Source organism: Festucalex cinctus, chromosome 12, assembly GCF_051991245.1.
Source record: "Festucalex cinctus isolate MCC-2025b chromosome 12, RoL_Fcin_1.0, whole genome shotgun sequence".
NCBI classification, from domain to species: Eukaryota; Metazoa; Chordata; class Actinopteri; order Syngnathiformes; family Syngnathidae; genus Festucalex; species Festucalex cinctus.
In genome coordinates, this window is record NC_135422.1 from 6,653,854 (window position 1) to 6,680,267 (window position 26,414).

At 39.5% G+C, this 26,414-nt stretch overlaps 1 protein-coding gene across 2 annotated transcripts; it reads left to right on the forward strand.

The window, feature by feature from the left end:
• Positions 1-1,868: 1,868 nt before the first annotated feature.
• On the forward strand, positions 1,869-21,822 carry LOC144031662 (gamma-aminobutyric acid receptor subunit rho-1-like). Of its 2 annotated transcripts, none has more exons than XM_077539014.1 (10): positions 1,869-2,396; positions 7,883-7,933; positions 9,304-9,410; positions 10,897-10,964; positions 13,012-13,235; positions 13,879-13,961; positions 15,235-15,375; positions 15,827-15,979; positions 18,206-18,402; positions 21,378-21,822. In XM_077539014.1, the coding sequence occupies exons 1-10, from the start codon at positions 2,293-2,295 to the stop codon at positions 21,678-21,680; spliced, it is 1,431 nt and encodes a 476-aa protein (XP_077395140.1). In that variant the 5' UTR covers positions 1,869-2,292; the 3' UTR covers positions 21,681-21,822. The 2 variants fall into 2 exon arrangements, with proteins under 2 accessions (XP_077395140.1, XP_077395141.1); XM_077539015.1 differs by lacking the exon at positions 1,869-2,396 and adding an exon at positions 7,387-7,645.
• Positions 21,823-26,414: the final 4,592 nt, after the last annotated feature.

Here is a 26,414-nt window from a genome sequence, read left to right on the forward strand (position 1 = left end):
CGATTCTTTCATTGTTTGTTTGTTTTTTGTTTTTAAAAGAAAATATTAAAACGTGCATGTAAAAAACAATGTTTACTGTAACAATAAAATTAACACTCTAAAATTTAAATAACCAATTTTACGTTAAAAAAAACAAAAAACAAAAAAAAAAACATTTAAATTATTGCAATAGACATTGCAGGACTCTGTAGCTACCTACCTACCTATCTCTGTTATAAATTTAAAACACAAGTGGAGAATCACAAACAGCAATACACCAACACTTAGGAAGAGGAAGCAATATTTTAACCATATTTGAATTGTGATCAGGCCGAGGGCAATCTTGTGCTGTCACATTCGTGCTGTTGCAAGGACTCAGCTGCACAAACAAAACTTAACACTGTGTTACTTACACCAATTGTCAGGTCAGCCGTGGAGCTAACCCAAATCCGTGATCTTCTAATCCGACCGTCTGTGTGTTAAAAATAAGTAAATAAAAGCTGGGGTGGCAACATGGGATCCTTTTCAATATGTGTTTTTTTTTTTCTGGATGCATACCTGTGTGGTCAAATGGAACAAATAATGAATCTAAAAAGGATGCTGCTTTGGAAACAGCTCGATGATATGTAAGTTTAAATCATAACCAGGGGCATATTTATTATTTTTATTTTAAGAGCATCAGGCAACATTTCTAATAGTTTACCATTTCAACTGCTTTAATAATTTAAAGAGCAAGCCGAACCCAACATTTTCTTTACAAGAATATGTTGTATGCAGCCACACTAATCTAAACACAGGCTTGTGATTAATATTGCATTTGTGGACTATGCAGCTATATCCACCCATTTTATCCATCACAGAGGGAAGCCATTTTGCCACTTGCTTTTGACTGAAAATAACATCACAGTTGCTCAAGGCTCAGGTAACAACCAATCATGTCAGCTTTTGAACATCACATGACCAAACTCAGGAAACGGGGAACATACCACTACAGATGCTGTTTTTTGTTTTTGTTTTTTAACTTTTCTTCCCCACCACCCCCTTTTACTTTTCACCTTGGAAGGTCCTTTTCCTCTTTGGCCCAGAGGAGACAATGTTCAAAATTTCCAAAAACAATTTGAAATGTGGACTCGTCAGACCGCAGCACCCTTTTCCACATTGCATCATTCCATCTCAGATGAGCTCAGGCCGAGAGAAGCTAGTGACATGTTTTTTATATGGCTTATACATTGCAAGATAGAGTTTTAACTTACTTTTTTTTTTTTTTGGCCCAACATTTTTGTCATGGGGCAGCATCGTGGTCGAGTGGTTAGCCCCGTTCACCTCAATTCTGAGGTTGAGGGTTTGAAACTGGTCTCCGGCCTTCCTGTGTCAAGTTTGTATGTTTTCTCGATGCTTGTGGGGATTTTCTCGATTCATTCCAAGCATTTCAACGTCCCAAAAACATCTTGTTGACGGTACTGAACCCCACCAGCTTGCTATACCTTCTTTATTTAAAAATAAATATGTTTTGTTTTGTTTTGTTTTGTTTTGTTTTGTTTTGTTTTGTTTTGTTTTGTTTTGTTTTGTTTTGTTTTGTTTTGTTTTGTTTTGTTTTGTTTTGTTTTGTTTTGTTTTGTTTTGTTTTGTTTTGTTTTGATTTGTTTTGATTCGATTCGATTCGTTTCGTTTCGTTTCGTTTCGTTTCGTTTCGTTTCGTTTCGTTTTCTAGGTCCGGCTACCCCCTATGATCTAGTGCGGATATAGTTTTAGTGGCTGATGTATGAATTTTTGTCATGACAGGCTCACAAGGAGTTAAACAGCCTTTTACATCCAACAGTCCAACCCTCCGCCACGCCGTCATCCACCTCCACCGTGCCAACCTTTGTGAGTCTGCATCTCCCATGCATTGACCTTACACATGAGCACGCCGCATCACTGTGGGAATTGGTCTTTCTGGGCGGTGCAAAAGTAGAGTAGAGAGCACACATCAGCGAGTGCAGCAGAGAGGCAGGCACATCCGCCGCTCGCTGCAGGGATCAAATCTGCACCATCTGACGCTCAAGGATTTATGGGTTTAGTCAAAATTGCTTTTCCCACTGTGGAGATTAAGCACCGGAGGACGTAGGATGTTTTCCGCCCGGGCCGGAGAATAAACCAGTACAGCTTTGCTTTGCGTTCTTTTTTTTTTTTTTTTTTTCTTTAAACATAGGAGCTCAAGACGCTGGCTGAGGGAATGCCTGAGGAAGTAGTTGGAGCCCAAGAGAGGAGCGCGTTCTGACTGACGGGCGAGAGAGAGAGCGAGAGGGATCCATCCTCCGGGGAATGTGAGCCATGCGGGTGGATACTGTGCTTGTCTTCTTCATCTGCCTGGCGGGCGCCGCCGGGAAGGCGGCTCGGTCGCGGGGTCACAAGCTGGAGACCTTTAAACAAAGCAGGTACAAAAAAAAAAAAAAAAAAAAAAAGTGATCAAGGGTGCGCGCTTGTTGCTTCAGTCGCTTTTGCTGCGTGTGCTTGGAAAGGAGTTCATCAGGTTAGATTGACAGGATGTGGGCCGGCGTTTCCTGTGTCACCTGTGTGCTACCTCGCGCCTCCCGTTTGGGATTATTTTTTTTCTTTCATACAGCAAATTGGAAAGCAAGGGAGACCTAAATCCCGACATCTATTTATGAAGCAATGACGAATTGTTTTGCCCCACAATCGCCGCAGGCAATCGAGACAACCTTTCCTCACCCGGTGTTGACCATTTATGCAATTAGAATTTAGAATGCATTTAGACTATTAAATGCTAGAAAAAGCCAGTCGCAAGTACTTTGTTGTGTATATTTCCACAAAAGTGTTCATCAATCAAAATCAATCAATGAGCCCATCCAGTCATCCGTTGTTTTTAGTGTGTGTCCTCATTGGGGTCGCAGGGGAGCTGGAGCCTTTCCAACTGACGTTGGGCAAGAGGCGGGTTACATCCTGGACTGGTCGGCAGCCAATAGCTGTGCATACACTGAGAATACGTTGTGATTAATTAATTAGAGTAGCTGCAAAAGCAAAGCAGGGGTGGGGAAACTGTTCCCATTGACCGCACAAGTCCACCTACAAAAAAAAAAATCCTCATGAGAAAGTATTAAAAGAAAACAACAAATGCTCATAATCTATGATGAGAAGCATTTGTTTCAAAATTGCATTCGCATTATATTATTTTTATTTATTTATTTTTCATAAATTTAGTGTGGCTTTCAGAAGACTAAAGCTCGAATACTCCCACTGGAAAAATGTTCCCGACCCCTGAACCACAACACGTGAATTGAATTGTTGCCAACTTTAATTATAGATCAGTATATATCCCATCATTTTGATTAAGACATTTGTTTTTGAGCAGGGATATAGATTAAGGATTCTTTTTCATCATTAATTTATGACTTCATGAAAAAATAATTGGCAGTCTAATCACAAATTAAAATAGTTGCTATAAATGTAGCACTGGACTGCATGGTTAAAACAACAACAACAAAAAATCTAAATTTTGCAGACACTAGTTGACTTTTACCATCACTTTCTCATTAAAAGGGAAGTCAACTAAAAAATAAAAAATAAAAAATAATGTCTTGACCATAATATGTTATATGCAGAGCCACTAGTCTAAAAACAGCATTCTGATTATATATATTTTGATTTAGGAATATGAATTAAGCAGGTAAATACCCCCCACCCCCCACCACCCCACCCCACCCCCCATCTCAGGGGGCAGCCATATTGCCATGTGCTGTTGACTGAAAAGAAGGGCTCACCTGTTTTCTGAAGTTGACCCAATCACGGCTCAGCTGTTTACTGAAATTGAACCGATCACGGCTCACCTGTTTTCTGAAGTTGAACCAATCACGGCTCACCTGTTTTCTGAAGTTGAACCAATCACGGCTCACCTGTTTTCTGAAGTTGAACCGATCACGGCTCACCTGTTTTCTGAAGTTGAACCAATCACGGCTCACCTGTTTTCTGAAGTTGAACCAATCACGGCCCAACTGTTTTCTGAAGTTGAACCGATCACGGCTCACCTGTTTTCTGAAGTTGAACCAATCACGGCTCACCTGTTTTCTGAAGTTGAACCGATCACGGCTCACCTGTTTTCTGAAGTTGAACCAATCACGGCTCACCTGTTTTCTGAAGTTGAACCAATCACGGCTCACCTGTTTTCTGAAGTTGAACCGATCACGGCTCACCTGTTTTCTGAAGTTGAACCGATCACGGCTCACCTGTTTTCTGAAGTTGAACCAATCACGGCTCACCTGTTTTCTGAAGTTGAACCGATCACGGCTCACCTGTTTTCTGAAGTTGAACTAATCACGGCTCACCTGTTTTCTGAAGTTGAACTAATCACGGCTCAACTGTTTTCTGAAGTTGAACTAATCACAGCTCGCCTGTTTTCTGAAGCTGAGCCATGATTGGTTGAGATGGATAAAAGCAGGTGGCTTTTGCTCCTTAACTCATCTTCCAAAAGCAAAACATTAATCAGAATGCATGTTTAAACAAGTAGGGGCGCATACAAGCTTTTGTCAAGAAAATTTATGGGTTGACTTCCCCTTTAAATAAATTCTTTTGGTTCGCTCGTAGCCTGTGGCCCCAATGAACTTCTGATTGGTTTCTGTTGAGGATGATAAGACCCTCGCAAAAGTCACAAGTCTATCGACAGCAAAGCCCATCATATCATATAATCCCGCCGCCTTTAGATACACTATCATTTGTCCAGATGTTGTTTCCGAGAGCAGCGGAGACATTAAACGGCTAAGCATCGTCAGCCGGAATGAACGAGCCTCAGGTCATTTGGGCTGCGAGTGTGCACCATTTTGTCGCTAATCATCTCACGGCTGATTGGTGGTTGTCGAGTAGAAAAGAGGCGCACGGTCATGGAGGCAAACGTGATTGAAAGCGGTAATCTCTGCAGGCGCCCGTGTCATTCTCAAATCTGGAGTCATACGTTTTGTCCTTTCGCTGTTTCGGTCAGCTGGTCAACCCTTGTTTGACCTTGTTCAACTATGAAATATATAGAATGTATCTCTTCGTGGGTGAAATTGTTGTCATTTATTAAGAGTATCAGCAATGTTTTGAGTAATGTTTGAACCCACACGGGCCGTAACTATGATGGCGTGCTCAACTATCAGATTAATGCATGTGCCTGGGAGGGGGAGCTCTCTTTACGTAAAGGCTAAAAAAAGATGACTTTGCTGTGGAGATTCCGTTTTTCTTTTGTTATTATGGATGTGGAATTATTGTTGCTTTAGCTATTATGGATGAGCATACTAATCAATGATTGATGATCGACGCACGGATAAAGTGCATGCACTACTTGGCTACAAGCAAGTTCATGCATAACAGAGTTAAAAATGAAAAATAGAAATCGATACTAATAACTAACAAATCTTTTTTGTTTATTTCAAACAAGTACACTTGTGGGAGGGGAAAAAAAGGACAAATCAACCATACACACAGAAACTAGGTGTCAGTGAAAGCAACACAAAAGAACGTTAGAGTAGTCAACGCTATCATTAGTAATAAATTCCGCATGCAGTTACATATACTGCACATGTTCAAAAAGGAGGAGGATCCATTGCTACTCCGTTAATCTCCCTTACATGATCGATGGATCAAATACAGTATTCTTTGTCAATTTCATGCACTATTTCTATAATATATGATATAATTTGATATACAATATATTAAATGCAGTGCACTAACCATACTTATAGTATACTATTAAATAGTGCTGTCAAAGTTAAAGCGTTAACTAATTAATTAATCACAAAAAATTATCGCATTAATCATGTATTAACGCAGATTAATTGCACTATTAATTTTGACTGCAAATGATCCTTTAGCTTGACAGCGGATGGCTACGTTAAAGGTAGCACACGTGTTTGAACAATAAACATAACATGCATTAAAGTGAAGCATTTAATAAATGTTTGCATGTGACATTCAGAATATTTTCTCATGTCAAACTATTGTTAATTTTTTTCCCCACTTTAAATTATGCAAGTAATTAACTGATTAGAAAAAGACGAGGATGAGACGTCCTCTTAACATTAAATGCCGAAAAAATTAACACATAAGAGGTGCATTTTAAATTTGGCGGGCAAAAAATGTTGATAAAAAGCCTTTTTAATTAAGCGATTAATCGTGATTAATCAAAATTTTAAGATGTGATTAATCTGATTAAAAAATGTAATCGTTTGACAGCTCTACTATTAAATCACATAGTATACTGTTAGACTTGACTCTAAGACAGCTAATATACTAATCTACAGTAATCTACTAACTAGAGGTAAATATAGTAATTGTTAATAATAAACAATGTACCTTAATCATATATACTATTACTTTTACTTTTACATACATTATATACTTATACATATTTCCTTTTCCATAATAATAATAATAATAATAATAATAATAATAATAATAATAATAATAATAATAATAATAATAATAATAATAATAATAATAATAATAATAATAATAATAATAATACTATAGCTGTGTTGTTACAACTTGTTAACCTTATTGAGTCGAGTACTTGAAAAAAAGGCTGGTATCGGCCCGTTACCGATACCTGGTATCGGTACTCGGCCATCCCTAATTATTATTATTATTATTATTATTATTATTATTATTATTATTATTATTATTATTATTATTATTATTATTATTATTATTATTACTATTGTTTTATATTTGGATTTCAGGACTCCTCAAACTATGCAAAATCAAAAACAAGACTTAGAAGGGTTTTTGCTGGCACAGATATACAAGTAAGAAATACCTTGAGTGTTGCTTTTTTTTTACATCACTGCACCATCTTTTTGCACAAATGCGACACACTTTCTAGTAAGTCCCACAAAATGTTCTACTTATTTTTCCTAAAAAAAAATGTTGGTTGGATTTCAAAGAGTCACTTATGGACCTTTCCACTTTTGATGTTCCACTTTGTGCAGAGTACACAATCCTCCCCGTGGTGGGAATCATCTCTCATTTTCATCGCTGAACGCTCCTCTCAAGTGTGACGCTACACAAAACATGCTGCTGCTGCTGTGTGTCCCTGACGTTCACTTATGTGGTTAGAATTGATAACATGGGGGCTCTTGTCGATTGATTGAGTAGGCCTGCAATTGGGGCTCCCCCGTGGCACAGGAGAAAGTGCTGCAAGGTAAAACGGAGTGCAGACAGCCAGTCGGCTGTGTTCTGATGACAGTCCGAGAGGGGATTGGAGCGTCATTTCTGCCAAGAGGATTAGGAACCAGCTGCTGGATGCAAGCAGACGAGTAGCACCCATCGGCCATGGGTGCAGCCAGCACCCATGATTTGCCCTTATTTGCTTCCCCCCCCTCCCTCCCTTCTCGTTTTCTTTCTTTGCTTCTGTGACGTCGTCTTTATGTTCGTCTGTGCTTGTCAGGGGGATTTGTCTCTGTGTGTCACAACATGCTCTACTCCATTAATCCATTTGAGAGGGTTTGGAATTCATCGTTTCTCTTCTCGCGCTCGTGCCGCATGTTGGTCTGACGAAAGCCGGCTAAGCCACGAACGTACCGAAGGCACGCCTCTGGAAGAGTGACATCAGAGACGAGGCGCGTTCACTCCGCTTGGAAGCCACGAGGAGATGATGCGCTTTTGGCCTATGTGCGATTGATGCTGGGATGGAAGTGTGCGTGTGATGTAATCAACCTCTTACAGAAGAGAGAAGCAGCGTAGTGGTAGAAAATGTGTCCTCTTGAGACCCTATATGTTGTTTAAAGTACAAGTATATAGTGGGTATAAGAAGTCTACACTGGTGAAATGTCAGGTTTTTGTAACACAATGTGAGACCAAGGCAAATAGTTTAAAAACATTTTTCACCACAAAAATCAAAATGCACCTGTTTTCTATTTTTGTCAATGATCAGGTCACGAAGGGAAACAAGAATGGATGGAGGTTCGGGTCACAAAACAGGAAGGTGAGTTAATTACTGTACCTTGTTTTTGTTTGTTTTTGTTGTTTGTTTTTGTTTTTGTTTTATTTATTGAACATATAAACAAGCAAACAGCAGAGAAACTGAAATTTAAAAAAAAAGAAACCCCCAATAAAATTAATCAATCAATCACAGTTGACATGTTCAAAAGGGAGTAGGAAGGAGGTAAAAAATTATCTAGTCTTTCCCCTTTTACTTTGTATATTAACTTATTTCATTATTAATACAATACTAGTTTACTCAGTTTTTTTTAAAATAAAATGTATAACTCAACTCAACTTTATTAAACCTGGTTATATATACAAATTCACTTAGACATGCATGCATTTGCCAATAACATATACACATGAATTTTCCTAGACATATACTATAATACTATAATATCTAAATCATATACTCATACTCCCAATACAATTTTCATACCCTGGTCTGACACAAGTCATTTTTTAACTTTACTTTTAAACATTTTTTTAAACTCCAGAAGTGAATCACATTTTTTTCTGATCAACTCCCAAATTATTCCACAAATTTACACCTTTTACAGATACACCAGGTTTAGACATTTTATTTTTAAAAATATTAACCTAGTATTTTATTAATAATGAAATAAGTTTAAATATATAATGTATAAGGGGTAGGACTAGATAAGTTTTAAACTTCTTCCTACTCCCTTTTGAACATGTAAACTGTAATGAGTTTGTTTGTTTTTTCTTTTCTTTTTCTAACTTTTGTTTCTCTGCTGTTTGTTTGTATGTTTATATGTTCAATAAATCAAATGAAATCAAAGTACACACCTTTGCTTAATATTTGTTCTTGTTTTAGGTTTTTTGTAGACACTTGTACCCCTTATGTCATAAGAACTGTCTAATTTCATTTATTTATTTATTTTAACTCAAAAGTGAGTCACATTTTTTCAGATCAATCCCAAATTATTCCACAAATTAACACCTTGTTTTTCTGGTTTTGGAAGGAGGCATTTGATTTTTCTTTAGTTCTTCTTTTTGTACATAGTGCTAATTGTAAATTCAATTACGTTCCACAGCAGCAATAGGAACGCTGTTAGCTGTTAGTTCTATTGATTGTGTGGAATTAATATCAAAATAGTAAGCACATTTTTACACGTTTGCGCTTTCAATAAGAACAGCATGATATCAGCATACTTCTATGGGATAACATTATTCTTCTCATTTCACTCGGATGGAAACAGAAATTCAGAGCATTTAGAAATGATCCCATCACATTAAAAGTAATAGCAAACACATAACAAGGAATCCATTAATTGAGTTCCTTCACAGTAAATCGAGGAAATGTCGTCAAATGGCCCATATCTACTTAAATTGTGTTTATTTCCGCAGCCCAATCTACAAGAGAAGTCCTGACATGACAAAATCTCTGATGACTAAGTCGGAGCAGCTTCTCAGAATAGACGACCACGATTTCACGATGAGGCCGGCGTTTGGAGGTCAGCCAAGAGATGTGTAGAAATGGCTTTTATGTTTGGCTTGGGCACAAAAAGGACCTTGCTTGCAGCCAAATGAGTGCTGTGCTGTCACTTAGTCGGGCCAATTTGTTCTGTAAACTGAGCTCTCGTCGTCTTGGGTTATCAAAGCGTTTTGTGCTGAGGCAGTCAGGCATCGTTGAGCTTTTTATAACGCGTCCACCAATCATTCTGCACCGTTATAAGAGGGATTCGAAGCATTATTGACTCAAATATATTTGTGGGATAAACACACATAAGCTTGTGTGAATAGACACTCACTACTCACCTCATAATGAAAAAAAAGTTTAGTTTTGATTGACAACAGAATATATAAGTTATATAGGCTACCGTATTTTTTGGACTATAAGCCACTCCAGTCAAAAAATGAATTATAAAGAAGAAAAAACACATTAGTCGCTGTGGGGTATAAGTCACATTTTTGGGGGAAAGTTATTTTACAAAAAGGGAGACCAAGAACTAGGGATGTTCGATACCACTTTTTTTCAGACCGATACCGATACTCAGACTCTCAGTACTCACCGATACCGATACCAACTGCCGATACCAGTAGTACATTTTGACAAATAAAAAAAATCACTAAAAGATATTTTTAAACAAATATATTTCCTTTAATTTTGACAAAAAAAAAAAAACAGCACAGTCACTCTTCAATAGTCTTAACGCTCAAAATAAAAAATAAATAAAATAAAACGCTTAGTTTAAGATTCACAATTTTTAAGTATTTCCAAACCGGTGAAGTTTTGGTGAAAAACTGCTGCAAGCTAGCGCCACTTACAGGCAAGGAGGACTCACTTAACGTCTTCCCCCTCTGCCATCGGTCGCTTGTACTCGTCTGCGTCACGAGTACTCGAGTACTTGAAAAAAGGCTGGTATCGGCCCAATACCGATATCTGGTATCGGTACTCGCCCATCCCTACCAAGAACTATTAGTAGAGCTCGGTCTTACACCCAAAATCCCATTCTCCATTGTTAAAAGAATAGCTCTTTGATTTCCAATCAAAATAAGCATCTCTGTAAATACATTTTTGATGCATCTCTCTGCAATTAAACCCCATTCTGAACTGTATGCATTGAACATAAACTGCCACTTTCATTGATGCCGATGAGAGCAACTGTGACTCACATCACATGAGCATCACCAAAGAAATATTTTTCAACTGCATGTGTCCTCTGAAAGTGCAAGCACACACTGGATTTCATCCGGCTGCTGCATCAACTTTGATCCATTATTGCGACCTAATTGTGTTCGCGCACTTATCGCAGGATGATGCGTTGGAGTCGCAAAGCAGAAGTAGGTCACATGGACTCCAGAAGCCCGAGCCAAAACTGTTTTGCGGGGTTGAGTATTTACACTAAATGTTTTTAGGAGCGCCGTTTGCAACTGCGTGACAGTGAATGCGTTCTGTGTAAACTTGGCATCATTGTGTCACTATCGTGTTATTTTTAGGTCCTCCCATTCCAGTTGGAGTAGATGTTCAGGTGGAAAGTTTGGACACCATCTCTGAAGTGGATATGGTGAGCAAATAAAGCATAATATTCGTCCATACATTTTCTTCCTCTTAACTCATTTGCTCCCAGAAACGTATAAATATGTTCTATTATAAATGTATTAAGTGTCCCAAAGACGTATTAATACGTTTTTATTTTGTTTGTTTTTTATGCTAGAGCATACAGAAGGTTTTGATGCAGCCTCTCAACTGCTGAGAACGGGTGAAAAAGTTGTAGTAATTACACAAACGGCCAGCAAGTGGCAGCAGAGTATAAGAGATCAACCAGATTTGTGAATAATGATGAAACTTAGCTATATTCTAATGTTAATTGCTGCACAACGGAAATAGATAGAAATGTACTTTTTTCCCATGTTTTTTATAGCAATATAACATAACATTCTGTGGGCCTTGCAAAATCAGTCAAAATCCAGTAAAACAGCTGGGAGCGAAGGGGGTTGTTGCTTCAGTGAAAATGGCTGGGAGTGAATGAGTTACTGAGGTCGGGTTGCGGAGGCAGCAGCTTTAGCAGGGAATCCCAGACTTCACTCTCCCCAGCCACTTCATCCAGCACTTCCGTTCTTCGTTCCCAGGCCAGCTGGGAGACATAAGTCTCTCCAGTGTGTCCTGGGTCATCCAGAGAGCCTCCTCTCGGTGGGACATGCCTCACCAGGGAGGCGTCCAGGAGGCAGATGCCTGAACCACCTCACCTTGCTCCTATTGACACAGAGGAGCAGAAGTGGGATTCTGAGTTCTTCCTGGTTGACCGAGATTCTCACTCTATCTCTAAGGGAGATCCCGGACACCCTGACGAGGAAACTCATTTCCGCCTCTTGTATCTGGGATCTTGTTCTTTCAGCCATGACCCACAGCTCATGGTCAGAGGTGAGGGTAGGAAGGTAGAACGAGAGATGTGTAAATCGAGAGATGTGCCTTTTGCCACACCCCCTTCCTCACTTCTGCTCCAGTCTTATTTTGTTTGTGAAGACCCCAAGATACTTCAACTGTTCCACCTGGGGCAGGATGTCATCCCCGACCTGGAGAGGGGTAATCCACCCTTTTCCAACTGAGGACCACGGCCTCAGATTTGGAGGTGTTGATTTTCATCTCAATGACTTCACAATTGACTGCAAAGAGCTCCAGTGAAAGTTGAAGATTGCGGCTTGATGAGGCCAACACTTCCATATCATCTGCAAAAAGCAGAGATTGAATACTGAGCCCACCAAACTGGACCACCTCGAACGCCTTGGCTGAACATAATTGGTGACAAATGGTAGAGTCCTTCACTGGAAACAAATCTGACTTACTGCTGGAAATCTGGAATCAAACTGTGACATTGGTCATACAAGGACCAAACCGCCCATATCAGAGGGTTTGGTACACTTTACTCCCAAAGCAGCCCATACAGAACTCCCTTCCAAGTCTACAAAATACATAAAGACTGGTTGGACGAACTTGAGGACCCTGCCAGGCGTGTGGACTTGTTCCATTGTTCCGTAGCTAGGACGAAAACCACAATGATCATCCTGAATCTGAGATTTGTCTTCCCGACGAACCCTCCTCTCCAGCACCCCTAACTAGACCTTTCCAGGAAGGCTGAGGAGTGTTTTCCCTCGAGTCTCCTGTCTTAAAAAAAAGGGACCACCACCCTGGTCTTAAAATACAGAAGCTCCATCCTCAATGTTTATGCGATTTTATCGAGGCGTGTCAACCAGGACAGCCCAACAATATCCAGAACTTTGAAATTCTAGGTGTATCCCATCCAAACCTGAGGCTTTGCCACTGAGGATCTTTTTAATCATACCGATGTGGAAACCAAGAGAAAACTAAGTCCAGGGTTTGTGTTTATCATAAGTGGTCTTCGAGCTGTGCTTTGTCTGGTTCCTTAGGATCTGTTTGCCATGGGTGACCGTACCAGGGGTATAAAGTCATAGACAACTTAATTCGTACGTTTCTAAATCTCTGACAGTATCTCTAAAAACTGAGCTTGATCAGCTTATTCTGTTAAAGCTCTCATATTGGGTCTCATAGACACAGTATGCAGATGCCTCATAACGTGTGTTCTTTCCCTATAGGACTTCACCATGACACTGTATCTGCGTCATTACTGGAAGGACGAGAGGCTGTCATTCCCCAGCACCAACAACCAGAGCATGACCTTTGACAGTCGTCTGGTGAAGAAGATTTGGGTCCCCGACATGTTCTTCGTGCACTCTAAGCGCTCTTTCATCCATGACACCACCACCGACAATGTCATGCTGAGAGTTTATCCTGATGGCAACGTCCTGTACAGCCTCAGGTAAACACAGCAGATGGCAAACATTTCATTGTAGGTTTATTGCCCGAGTCCTGAAGTTTCTAGGCATTTATTGTTTTTGGTTGTAATTTGTGTGGCATCATCATACTGAGGCATATTAGGCAGTGTAGTTCTAAGTGGACTAAAGGGAGCTGATTTTCCTCAAATGTTACATTTAAAGGGAACAGTTTTATCTCCCTGTCCTGTTTGCAATTTCTTAGACAAACAAATTGAATTATTCATGGCTTGCTTTTGTGTGAAAGTGAAAGAATGGTCCAAAAAAAAAAAAAAAAACTGTTCCCTGAAACACAGCAGGGAGGAAATTGAATCATTAATGCAAACTCCAGCATATAAACAACACTTGAAGGTTGCTACTGCAAGAGAAGGGCAACTGGGATGTGTCATTATATAACATATAATAACTCTAATCACAGTACGAGACAAATGTGATATTGTTAAGCTCATTAAAAGACAATATAACATGATTCATAAGACATTCAATGAAGGAATCCTAACAGCTTTTGTGATCTTGTTTGAAGACAGCTCTCCATACAAAAAAAGACCACAGCGAGACTGCTGCTCCCTCTATTATGTTTTTTTTTTTTTTATTTATTTTTTTTTTTTTGGTACTTGTCTCATAAATTAGGGTCACGGTCACCGCCATGTGTAACATGGACCTCAGCCGCTTCCCTCTGGATACTCAGACGTGCTCGCTGGAGATCGAAAGCTGTGAGTGGATTCATCATCGCACCTTTCACATCTTGACAACAGCCTCTGAAGAACTATGTGCACATGAAAAGAAAAAAAAAAACACACACATCTCCTTTTTATCATAAGTTCCGTGGCATCTGATACCACAGTATATGTTTTTAGAAATGACTACAGGGTTGGCGTTTTAAATCTCAAGTATATTTGTACAAATACAAAAGATTCATATCACAGTCCTAGAACATTTGAATCAGATCCTACCAGTATAATACCTACCTAATAATAGTAATAGTAATATGTAGGGATGTAACGATATCCAAACATCACGATACGATATTATCACGATATTGTGTTGGGGGCGTTGGCGATATTTAAAAAAGATCACAATATTGTAAAAAAAAGAGCTCATACTATAAAAAAGCACAATATTATGCTTTTGTACATAACAGCAATGCATATAGACCACTTAAAATCGCTAATAACAATATTGAGACACTTACTTGCTAATGCAAGCGCACATTGATCGCTTCACAGGCAAATTCGGTTCACCTTCATCTGACAATTAGCATAGATTTTAAACATAGAAGGCCAAAACATCCCTAATGAAAATTAAATTGCACTAATAAACTAGCCACTAGAGGCTGCTAGAACTGCACAAATGGAAATCAACCTGACTTTTTTTTAACAGATGTGTTCCTTTTAAATATTGTGAACACGACGACGACGATATTGTGGCAGTTTTAATATCGCGATATCACGATTATTGCCCTTATCGTTACATCCCTAGTAATGTGTAGGCGGTCCTTGCTGTATGACAAGCTTGATATGCAACATTTGTAGGTTACCATCGGTGCGTGCAATGAACTAATTTGCACAGCAGCTTGTGAATCGGATGTGGCACAATAAGGCACACGCAGCGCTTTGTTGACTCGTTTTCATTTTGTTCTTTTATAGTTATGGTCTTTATGGTTTTTAATTAAAAAACAAATATGTAGCCTACTGTAATTATGAATTTACTACTGCTCCAGTTTCATTTGAATTGCATTGCAATAATATACCAGTTGCACTGTTCGAAAACTGTGTACAAATATAGGACTCCAAACACCTCAAATAAAAGCCCAGCAGTCTCCTCTGCTGAGATTAGTAATCATTGCAGTGGTCGCGCTTTTGAAAAGCCGTCTTTTAACCACTTTGTTCAAGTTTGATGGCTCCTTCAGTCCTCTTTCTTCGACGTAATGTCTTTCAAGGCGGAGGCAGCCTTTGTCATGGTTTGGCGTGTTCCACCTTCCCACAGATGCGTACACCGACGACGACCTGATGCTTTACTGGAAGAAAGGCAACGAATCCCTGAACACGGACGACAGAATATCCCTTTCTCAGTTCCTCATCCAGAAATTTCACACCACCACCAAGCTGGCTTTCTACAGTAGCACAGGTAATCTCCTCCTTCCAGTGTGTTTCAGCCAAATGCGAGCGTCCGCATGAGAATTCAAATTCAACTCGTTTAGCTTTTTAGGCTCTCTCGAGCTTCTCCCACACTGGGGATCAGTGTGGGAGAAGCTCGAAAGCAAACGCAAAGCTAGATCAAAACTGCTCCTTGCGCAGCCCACCGCGCCAACTGCGCTAACTGTTTAAATTTCACGCCGACATCCAGTGAATCAAATGACTTCGAACAACTTGTGCGGCGCTTTGAAGGCCCTGCAGCGGTTTTCCGAGCGCCCATCACTTCCCTGCTCACAAGAGCCTCTGAAGTGTTAAAAGGATTTTGCGCGCTATCTTCCCTTGCCAAAAATAGCATGAACCTTTCCTTCAAGTGGTTTCATGTCCTATCAACTGCGTGTACACATCACTGTGTGTGCATATTTGTGCCTGTTTGTCCTTCCCAGGCTGGTACAACCGCTTGTACATCCACTTTACCCTGCGGCGCCACATCTTCTTCTTCCTGCTGCAGACCTACTTCCCCGCTACGCTCATGGTCATGTTGTCTTGGGTGTCCTTCTGGATCGACCGCAGGGCCGTACCTGCCAGAGTCCCCCTAGGTAGGCTCCCTTCCAGGTTTTTCAGTAATGCAGCTTAATGTTTCACAAAGGAAGACTTTCAAAGGAAACACCGCCTACGGGGCTCCGCGCCGGCCTAGATCCACACAAAAAAAAAGACCTTCCCTGAAAATTGGTGCTGCTCATTCAGATTTAATTAACACATTAACGGTGTAATAGGAACTGATTGCAATTCCCTTACAAATAGGCTCGAGATGCTCTCACCAAAGGGATATGCAAAGAAGAACGAAAGGAATGCATGACTTTCGCAGAACATCAAACTGCATCCTAGCAAACTGCAGACACCAAACTAAATATGCCTGCATAATCTGATTATCCAAGTGCTATGAGATTCTTCTAGTGGCATGAGAAAAAAAAAATGCAATGCGATGAGACTATTTACATTACTCTCAACTCCTGAAATATAACTAATTCTGTCATAATACAAAAGACCCATATATTTGTAAAGTCCTATTTTTAGGGTATTGTGAAAATTCCTGCATTTTAATGTTGCTCTTTACAAGGTGTGAAAACTGTGGGATGCAAGGAATAAGTGTCAAAGATACATGATTCCAATTTGTTCAGGTTTTAAAGAGTTTGAGCACCTTTAGCTAGCTACTTAGCTACTTAGCTAGCATCTACCTGTCTGAGTAGCCTACGTGGTGTAAAAAGTTTGAAAACCTAGAGGAAAGATATAGGTTAGGGTGAGCTAACCCCTAACACCGATTGGTTGTGTAAAAAGTGTGAGAACTACTGTCCTAGAGTAAACATAACGGGGATAGCGTTAGCGTTAGCTAACACAGGGGTTAGGGCTAGCTAACAGCCTAATAGGGTTAGCTAAACCTAACTTTGAAGCTGGTGTAAAACGTTTGAGGACCGCTGTGCTATAGTAAACATAGCGGTTAGGGTTATGTTTAGTTAACATACGGGTTTTAGTCATCTCGTCCCTAATAGGGTTAGCTAACCTTAACCCCGATGTTTCCACTAGGACAGACACTCAAACTTTTTATACCAACTACCACTTAAAATAATAATAATAATAATAATAATAATAATAATAATAATAATAATAATAATAATAATAATAATAATAATAATAATAATAATAATAATGATAATAATACTTGGCTCTCAATGTGCTGCCATAATGACCAACATATAATACAATCACGTAAAAGCCCAAGTTTTCTTCCTAAAAAGTATATTTCATGTTTTTGTTCGCCACTGCAACACTATGCACAATTTAAACACTTACTCTGTGCATTGTACCAAAATAAAGATCCAATTCAAATGTGTTGCAACGGCGTTGCCATAGCTGTTGTCATGTTGTACTCTGGACTGAATAACTGCAATCTATTAGTCAATTATTGTGCCCGTTCACATTAGGTATGCTTTACTTGAGGTGCTTCATGAAGTCGTACATAAAGGCAACATTTAATATTCATGTACGACGTGAATAGTATTTGCTGCTTCTTATGTTTGCTTTTTTTTTTTTTTTTTTTTTTTTTGCCAAGTGTTATAGCAGTTTAAATCCTTTTTTTTTTTTTAAACACAAAATTTAAGTCAAATTTAACCTTGAGGTTATTTGACTATGCGCTATTATTTTTAATGAGATGGGAGAATCAAAATTATCTGGACTGCTGTTGCCATAGCGCCCACCTATTAAGCAGAATAATGTTGTCCAGAGGAGTGGAGCAAGTTGCCAAAAGGTCTTGTCATGTCGGTTTTCTTTAGACAGAAAACTAGTTGAGACTCCATCAACAGGATTTCTGCCAAGTAGTACACACTGTTGTCTCACTTCCTTCAAAACATAATCGGCCAACAATCAAATTATTCACAATCAACTATTAGGCCCATCTGTTATATTAACATTGGCTGATATGTGGTGTTTAATAAACTTGGGAGAGAAGGCAGCACTTCTTATTCATGTCATGAATAAAAGTTAAACTTGCTTCCTGCTTTGTAATGCATGTTTTTCCTCCTTCAGCCTCACAAATAAAAAGCTGTTTATTTCCTAATGTGACAATCTAAAGCCGGAGGCCCACAACGGAGGACAGCTGCAGGCAGACTGTGTCCTACATCCTCACTTCCTGTCTGACCTTGTTGTGGAGCATAACAACGCAAATAATCGTGTCTCATGCCGTTTAATATTTCTGTATTTGATTTAACATGAACCGTATAACCAGCTGAGGTATTTTTGTGTGCGTGTGTGTATGTTTCTCATGGCAGGCATCACCACTGTGCTCACCATGTCCACCATCATCACCGGGGTCAACGCGTCCATGCCGCGGGTGTCCTACATCAAGGCGGTGGACATTTACCTGTGGGTCAGCTTCGTCTTTGTCTTCCTGTCGGTGATCGAGTACGCCGCCGTCAACTACCTCTCCACGGTGCAGGAGAGGAAAGAGAGGAAGCTCAGGGAGAGAGTAAGTGCTTCTGTTTTCATAGCTTAAATTGTTAATGGAGCAGTTAACCTGCGAGATGTTGAAAAATGCACTTTTAAGTCGTTTGTCTCCTACAGTGATTATATGCCACACTGCACTTGAGCAAACAAATTACCCGAGGAAGATTAAAACATTCGTATTGTTATCGAGTCTGAAGGAATCGAGTAACAACGGCGCTCCCAAAGGGTGATTTATTAAAGGCAATAAAGGAGAAAATTGTTTCACTTTGAAATCAATGTGCACAACACAAAAACAAATGTGCTTGTTGCCTGGAGGAAGTTTTGCTATTCTACCTTGCGCAAAAAGTCAGAGACAAGGAGGGAAAATGTAAATATGAAACAGATTGTAGGATGTAGCAGGTTAAAATCTCAGCAACTATTTTCCACCTTAAATGGCCTCATGGACTGGTGAAAATCAAACTAAAACTCTTGTTACATGTAAAATAGTTCTGAACTGACACTGGCAAGAAAGATTACTTTAATTTTTACATTTTTTTTCCCAATGGGAAATAATTGAAATAATCAATTCCAGGCTCAAACAGTCAGCAAATTGTGCCTGTCATACATATGTATAAGGAAGAATAGAATAAAGCTACCATAAAAGCCTAAATAAATAGTGAGACTCTGTTATCTGAGCATTTAAAAAAAAATAAAAAATCTATAAATATGCTCTTGGATATGCAAATGCAACAAGATGATACTCATGGATGCCAGCAAATTGGGGTACCCTATTCTAAGAATTTATTTTGTATTTTTTTTTGGTTGGTTTTGGGGGGCGTTTTATATACAGGATTTTACGGTACTCTCTTTGATGGCGTGATGGAAGAGGAGAGAGGATTGCTTCAGATGGCTCGCGCTAATCAATGGCAAAAATTAAATTGGCTCCAGCAAACCCGTGACCCGAATAAAGACAGGCGCCATAAAAAGGGATTGGATGGATACGTCGTAATAAAAAGCGGCTCTGAATTGATACGGGCAATATACAGTATAAATATAAAAAAATATATATATAATCTGGTATGTTCATTTGCAATACATATTTTAAAAATTGCATCAGGTTAAGCTTCTCTCAAGGCTACGGCCAATTTTTGGTGAGAGTTCTTCGCTTGGTTGTTAATATTTTTTTTTTCATCTACCAAATGCAAAAGACAGATGCAAAGAGGTTTACCTCGCAATAAAAACAAAATCAGTATCGGTGGCTGGCATAGTCATCCTTCACGAGTACCCGATACCTTGAATTAAGGACGATATCGGACTACTCACCCATCCCGAATAATTACAATATAGATTTGCATCAGAACCTCCAGGGCATAATTATAAAGCAATCGAGTGAAGAACGTGAAGTACAGCGGTAAATGAATTTTCGTTTTCGTGACACCGAACATCGTAATCTTATGCCGCCGTAATAAATGTTCCATGATGGCAACAGTTTGAGTCTGCCACTGTATATTACTTGCTATAGTTTTAAAACTAATTACAGTCAAGAGTGCCAGTTAAATAAATCAGCCAATAAGCAACGTGAAGGGAATTCTAAACTGGCACACGCGAGAATGAATAATATATGATGTTAATTTGCAGGGACTATTTTCTAAATTGCATCAGTGTAAGCCTCTCTCAGGGCTATGACCAATCAATACAGGCCTGGAGCTCACCCATATTATAATATTTCATCTGGCAAGCATGTGGAGCCAAACTCACCCACGTACCCCTGAGAAACATTTGCAGCACCAACAACACTCCATAAATATCAGCAGTTGTTTACGGTCTTGGGAGATGATGAACAAACTAATAATTAGGGGTGTCAGGCGATTAAAATGTTTTAATCGTAATTAATCGCATGACTTCAATAGATAAATCACGATTAATTCACTCCGAGCCATTTTGACTGAAGCAATCCCCTTCACTCCCGGCTGTTTTACTGGATTTGGACTGATTTTGCAAGGCCCACAGAATATTGGGCCTATTGCTATAAAAACATGGAACCTACCAAAAGAAAGATTAGAGTCTTCTTTCATCAGGAGAAAAAAAAGTATATTTCTGTCTGTTTCCGTTTTGCAGCAATTAGCATTAGAATATAGCTAAGTTTCATTATTATTCACACATCTGCTTAGAATTGTGGGAAATTACTTTGTTTTCATCATGGCCCTGGTTGATCTCTTATACTCTGCTGCCACCTACTGGCATTTTTTTGTAATTACTATCATTTTTGTCACCCATTCTCTGCAGTTGAGAGGCTGCCTCAAAGCCTTATGTATGCTCTAGTATAAATAAAAAACAAAAACATAAAAAGGTATAAATACGTCTTTGGGACACTTAAAACATTTAAAATAGAACGTATGTATACGTTTTTGGGAGCAAATGAGTTAATCACAAATTTTATACCTGTTCTAAATGTACAATAAGTTTTCATACTCTTGTTCACATAAAAGTGGGACAAAAATGTTAAACTAATGGAAATATGGCTACATCTTTTAGCCATTGCAGTAATTTCATAATAATTCATAAAATTCAGTTAAAATTTAAATGATGGACTGTACTGCAAAAAAAACAAAAACGGGTGTAATATTGATGTGTGTTGACGTCGTTTTTCTGCCACTAGATGGCATAATTTTTTGTAAGACGTTGGTGATATTTCAGTGAATTTTTTTCAAAATGAGAATCTAATTTTTAACATGAAGTAAATTGTGAAATTCTGCACATTTTTAAAATCGTTAAATACAACTTGACCCCAGTCTCCAAATATATGTATATGCATGATTATTAAATTTATTACTGATAAATTTTGATGTGGATATTGTCTGCTGTGTTGTGACTGGAATTCCCCCAGTACAGAATTTACAAGTAAGGGGCGGTCATTAATCGCGCGTTAAAAAAAATATCTAATAAATTAGTGGCTTTAAGGGAACGTTATTAACTCAAATGTATTTATTTATTTATTTTTTACATATTTTTGCCCAGCTGCCCTGCACGTGCGGCATCGGCAACCCGGACGACATGATGATCGACCCCCAGATCACCGGCTACGGCGCCATGGACGTCAACACCACGGGGAACTACAGCATGCCGGAGAACGGCGGACGCCAGGATCGGATTCTGGCTCAGGTGGCCCTGAACGATCCGCAGCTCACGGGCCAGGTCAAGCCCTCCAGGGGCTACGTGAACATATGGATCGACACGCACGCCATAGACAAATACTCGCGGGTGGTCTTTCCCGGAGCTTACATCCTCTTCAACATCATCTATTGGTCCATCTACTCGTAAGAGAGAACGAAGTGACACTTGGAGGACTTGGTGGAAACGCCACCGGGAACGAGGACCGCCGCCTTCTCAACAGCAGCCTCTTACAACTGGTGACTTGCACTGGTTCCGCTCCAAAACTGTGCGTGTGCGCGTGTGTGCGTGTGTATGTGTGTGCTGTTCATGTTGTGGCGGAAAGACATTTGCAGTCACTTGAAGAACCGCCTGCTATGATAGGCAAAAGCAGCACTTTTTCATGAAGAGCCTCGAGGGAGGAACTGCCGCACAAATATATTTCTTATTATATACTATAAGCATTAAATGTTTTGGGTCTTTCTATTTTTATCGCAGTTGCATCAAGGTTTTATTAGGACCCGAACACCAGATGATGTGAAGGCGCTCTTGGAATTGCTCTAGGTTATTCTACAGATAAATGACTCGCCGTTTGGTTGGGCTCAATTTGCCTGTACATTTTTCACAAATGCATCAATGCTGGTGAAAATGTATTTTAGGGATCCCCAGTATGACGGCCTGAAATTCACTCAGTCACACTAGGAGTGTGAGGCACAAGAATGACATAATAGAAATGCAACTGTTGTTGTGTCTCTGATGCTAAATTAATGTAGCAACAGAGCTAACACATAGAAGCTATCCTACGTTGTGGGCGGAGCATGGCATCGAAGTAGATTGTTATTGAGAATTTCAGATTTAGATTACTTTATTGCTCCCTAAAAGAAGCCAGACCGGGAAGCCTGGCGGGTCGCATTTCAGCGTCCTGAGTTAGTAAGGTGAAAACGAAACGGGGGCACAAGGTCGCTAGTCGAGCTTTGTCACTATTATCGTGCTACCTTGGTTGACAGTTAACAGTGCTAAACAAGTTTGGTTTGGGGATGTGTTTTAGGGGCCGGTATATTTCAAAATAAAACATTTTGCGAACTTGTTTTTTGGGAGGGAAGATAGCTAACTACATAGCATGACATGAGTCGGACATTTGAGACAAAAATTGAGCTCAGAATAAATTAAACACAAACACAAAACGTACTTACCCATGGTAGAAGAACCATGCTGGAAGTCCCAGAAGTAATGTCCAAAAAGCACATCAATGAGACAACAGGCAACCGTGGCTATTGTTTACAAATAGGACTCTCGCTATACACGATTGTTATTGTGTGAGCTTAACTCTCCAGCGTGAACCCCCGTGATCTTGTGGTCTGGCGGGTGTAGATTTCCAGACGTGCAACGCACGCGGTAATTGCAGTCCGTGCGGACGCACCGCGTCCGTTCTGCGTCAAGTCCGTCGTAAACAGAGAGAATCTGGTCAATTTTCAAACTAACGCATTTTATTCAATTAACCGGAAGTACAGTAAAAAAAAAATAAAAAATATTCTTTCAACTTTGCTGCCGCTGCAGCCCGGTCCAAAGTGGCCCACGTGGTTCGGGACCTCTGAGTTAATGTACTCAACAGTATCCAACATTTTTTGCTCGGTCCCGACAGTTATTGGAAGCTATATTTACGTGCCGGATATTGTAACATTGGAAATATACCGCTAGAAAGCTCAGTTGTCAGGCCAGCAGATCAGGAGATCATAGGACTACATTTCCCATGATTCTTAGATGCAAACACAGGAAGTAGCTCTAGTTCTGGTCACCGCCTGCTATGTAAGGGCATCCAGTTACCGATTAGATACGGATGCTAACGCAAATGTGAATTTGGAAATAAATAAGAACGGATTTAAAATTCCATTTAATGGGTTTATCGAATGAATCGCTATGACAAATGTGTGATTGATAGGACGGGACCTACATAATTTTGGCACCAAACGATGAGGTTGGCAAAATCCGGTCCGATGTGGGACCCAAGGCTCAATCGGCACTATCACGGTCAACGGGTCAGGCACTCTAAAAAATTAAGAAAAAGAAAATGAAATTGTGAAATTTGGTGGATATGTAATAATGGCAAGTAAAAAATACATAAATAAATCTGAAAGACATCTCTTTTGGTTTGAAGCAGCCATGTTGAGTAAATTCCAGGGCAAAGTCCTACTAGGAAGTTCACCCAAAGGATCCCAAATCAGAAGCAAGTATCCTACATGTTAGCTGGGCATGCTAAATTGCAAAGCTTTTTTAATTTACGCTGTGTAATGTTAGCAGAGTATGGCACCAGTAACAAAAAAAAAGAAAAAAAAAGGTTCATTATCATTTTTCTGGCAACATTGACCCCTTGTGGGGCACATGTATCACGGTGAAAATGTATTTTGACCCGGACACAACTCCCAAAGTCATAATAGCTCCCCAGGAAAACATTACTTATACCAATTTTACTGATCAAACTTGAATAGTAAGTCAGCCATTTTGGCCTCATGGTTTGACGAGTACCATCCGTTCATTTTCCAGAGCGCACGTCCTCATTCGGGTGTGCCGACTTATGGACAAATACACCCTGGGTTGGTTGTCAAGTCATTTGTGTGGCACGCACGACAACCATTAAAACTAGCGTTCACACCTATGGACAATGTAGATTCTACATGTGCATGTTTTGGGATGTTGACGGGAGCATGCGATGGACACGCAAACTCCACACAGGGGGGCCTGAACCGAGATTCGGATGCTAACCATAAAAGTTTCGTGATCATTTTGAGGATTTTCAAACCTCACTTGCTCTTTTCCTTTTAGACTTGCATGGCAGCTCCGATCAAACGGTCTTGCGGTTTCATATTTAGGCCCACGAGCCGTAGGTTGCCCAACACTTGAATGAGAACATTGAGAGACATTGCATCACCTCTTTCTGTGCACTTGCCAATCAATCACGCAACATTAATTTAAAAACCCCTCGAGACAGTCAGCACGTGAAATTTGACTCGATGTATGTTTCCTTGTGTGACTTTCGTATCAGTGCTGTGAAGCTACCGCGTTGCATCTTTGTGATTGGAAAATGTTTTGTTAAAAATCAATTGCAAATGTTAAAAAAAAAAAAAAAAAAAAAAAGCATTGGCTGATGTACCTAATCATTAAAATGACTTTCTTCTTTATTAATAACGTCTTGCTTTCTTTAACATGTGTCTAAACTTTATGCCTGTAGGGACCACGTCTAAGTATTGGCGCAGGTAGTCTAACGCGATTTTGGTGAATTTGATCGAGGCACAGGCAGGACAGATTATGCGACACGTGTGGTGGATATTATCAACAAAAGCATGCATGAATGAATGCATGAATTTTCAAGGTATTAAATTTATCATGGAAGTCACACATCATTAACTCTTTGACTGCCAAAAACATTTAATGACGTATTCTAAAATACTAATGAATGCCGCCAAAAAATGTTAATTTACGTTTATTACGTTTTTTTTCTTCTCTTTCTCTCTCAATTGGCAGCGCAACGTCTTCTGCAGCGCTGCCTTGTCACTAAACAAGAAATATTACTGTCAAAGTTACTGTTGTGCAAAAAAATTTATCTTTTCACAAAAAGCTTGTTTTTCTCTTAATATTTTTGTATTTTCGCTTATGTCACTCAAATGACCTGACTTCAAATGGTGATTACTAAAAACGGAATAAGGTAGAAACATACTTTTTTTTTTCCTCATGAAAGAATGGAATCCAATCTTTCATATGGTATCCACCATATTTATGTCATCATACCGCACAATATTCTGTTTGCTTTGAAACATGAGTGAAAATGCTCCAAATCGGCTGGCACCGTTGTTTTGTTTTGTTTTTTTTGAGAACATTTGGCAGTCAAAGAGTTAACTGGCCAAAATATGGCACAACGGAACGGGACATCCCTCCAAAATGGATGAAAAATTAGAATAAAATTAGTCAGGGGCCTGCCATTAGACAAAAAAGCTATGGAAGGTTCAGCGGTAACTTCTACAAAGTAGTGGCTGTTAAGTACTCTCGACAACAATCTCTCATCTTTTTCAAAGTATACCGGGCCTGTATAACGACAATTTTCAATACTTGGATGAAAACACTCGACAGTGAGGACCTTCAATTTTCAATTCATATGCTCTAGTGACTCGGCCACTGAAGAATATTCAATGTCACTGCATTTAACTAAAGAACAGGATGAGAGGCAGCTTTCCTGAATGAAAAAAATATATATAAAAATAAATGGGGCTTGCTGATACTCAGCTGAAGATTTTATGAAGGAAAAACTTGTTCAAACAAACCAAAAGCAAGTGAAGACACTGCAGTGAAGATGATATCTGTCAGTTCCAGACTCCTACTGATGTTAATCCAAATATTAAAATTGGTTTTTACTTACAAGTGTCAAATAGCAACTTACTTCTGAGCCCTTGAAAATGGCAAAAAAAAAAAAAAAAGGCTTTCATACCTGAAGGGCAACTGTCATATTTTTGTGAAACCTTTTGAATTAAAGCTAAAAGCTCCTTTAGCTTCATTTGAATTCCATTGCAGTGGCATATAAATGTAAAATCCTTCACTGCCCTTTTTTCTTGCTTTTTTTATTTTTTTTTTATTACTGCTTTAAATGCTGTTTATTGAGTTTGCTTCATCTTGGCTGCAGCAAAGTCTTCTTTCACTTGGCTCAGCAGATGTGGGCTGCATGCACACCACATCTACAGCTGTCATGGCCAGAGCCTTGGCCACCCTCAGGGTGTACATCTGGGCTGCTTCAGCGCCTGGCAAAGACCCAGCCGACGAGGAAGGAGGAGGGGATGGAATCACATGGACGCTAAGTAAACAGGCAAAACAACATGGCTAAAACAAGCATTATTATACTACCTGCTGCTGCGGCATATT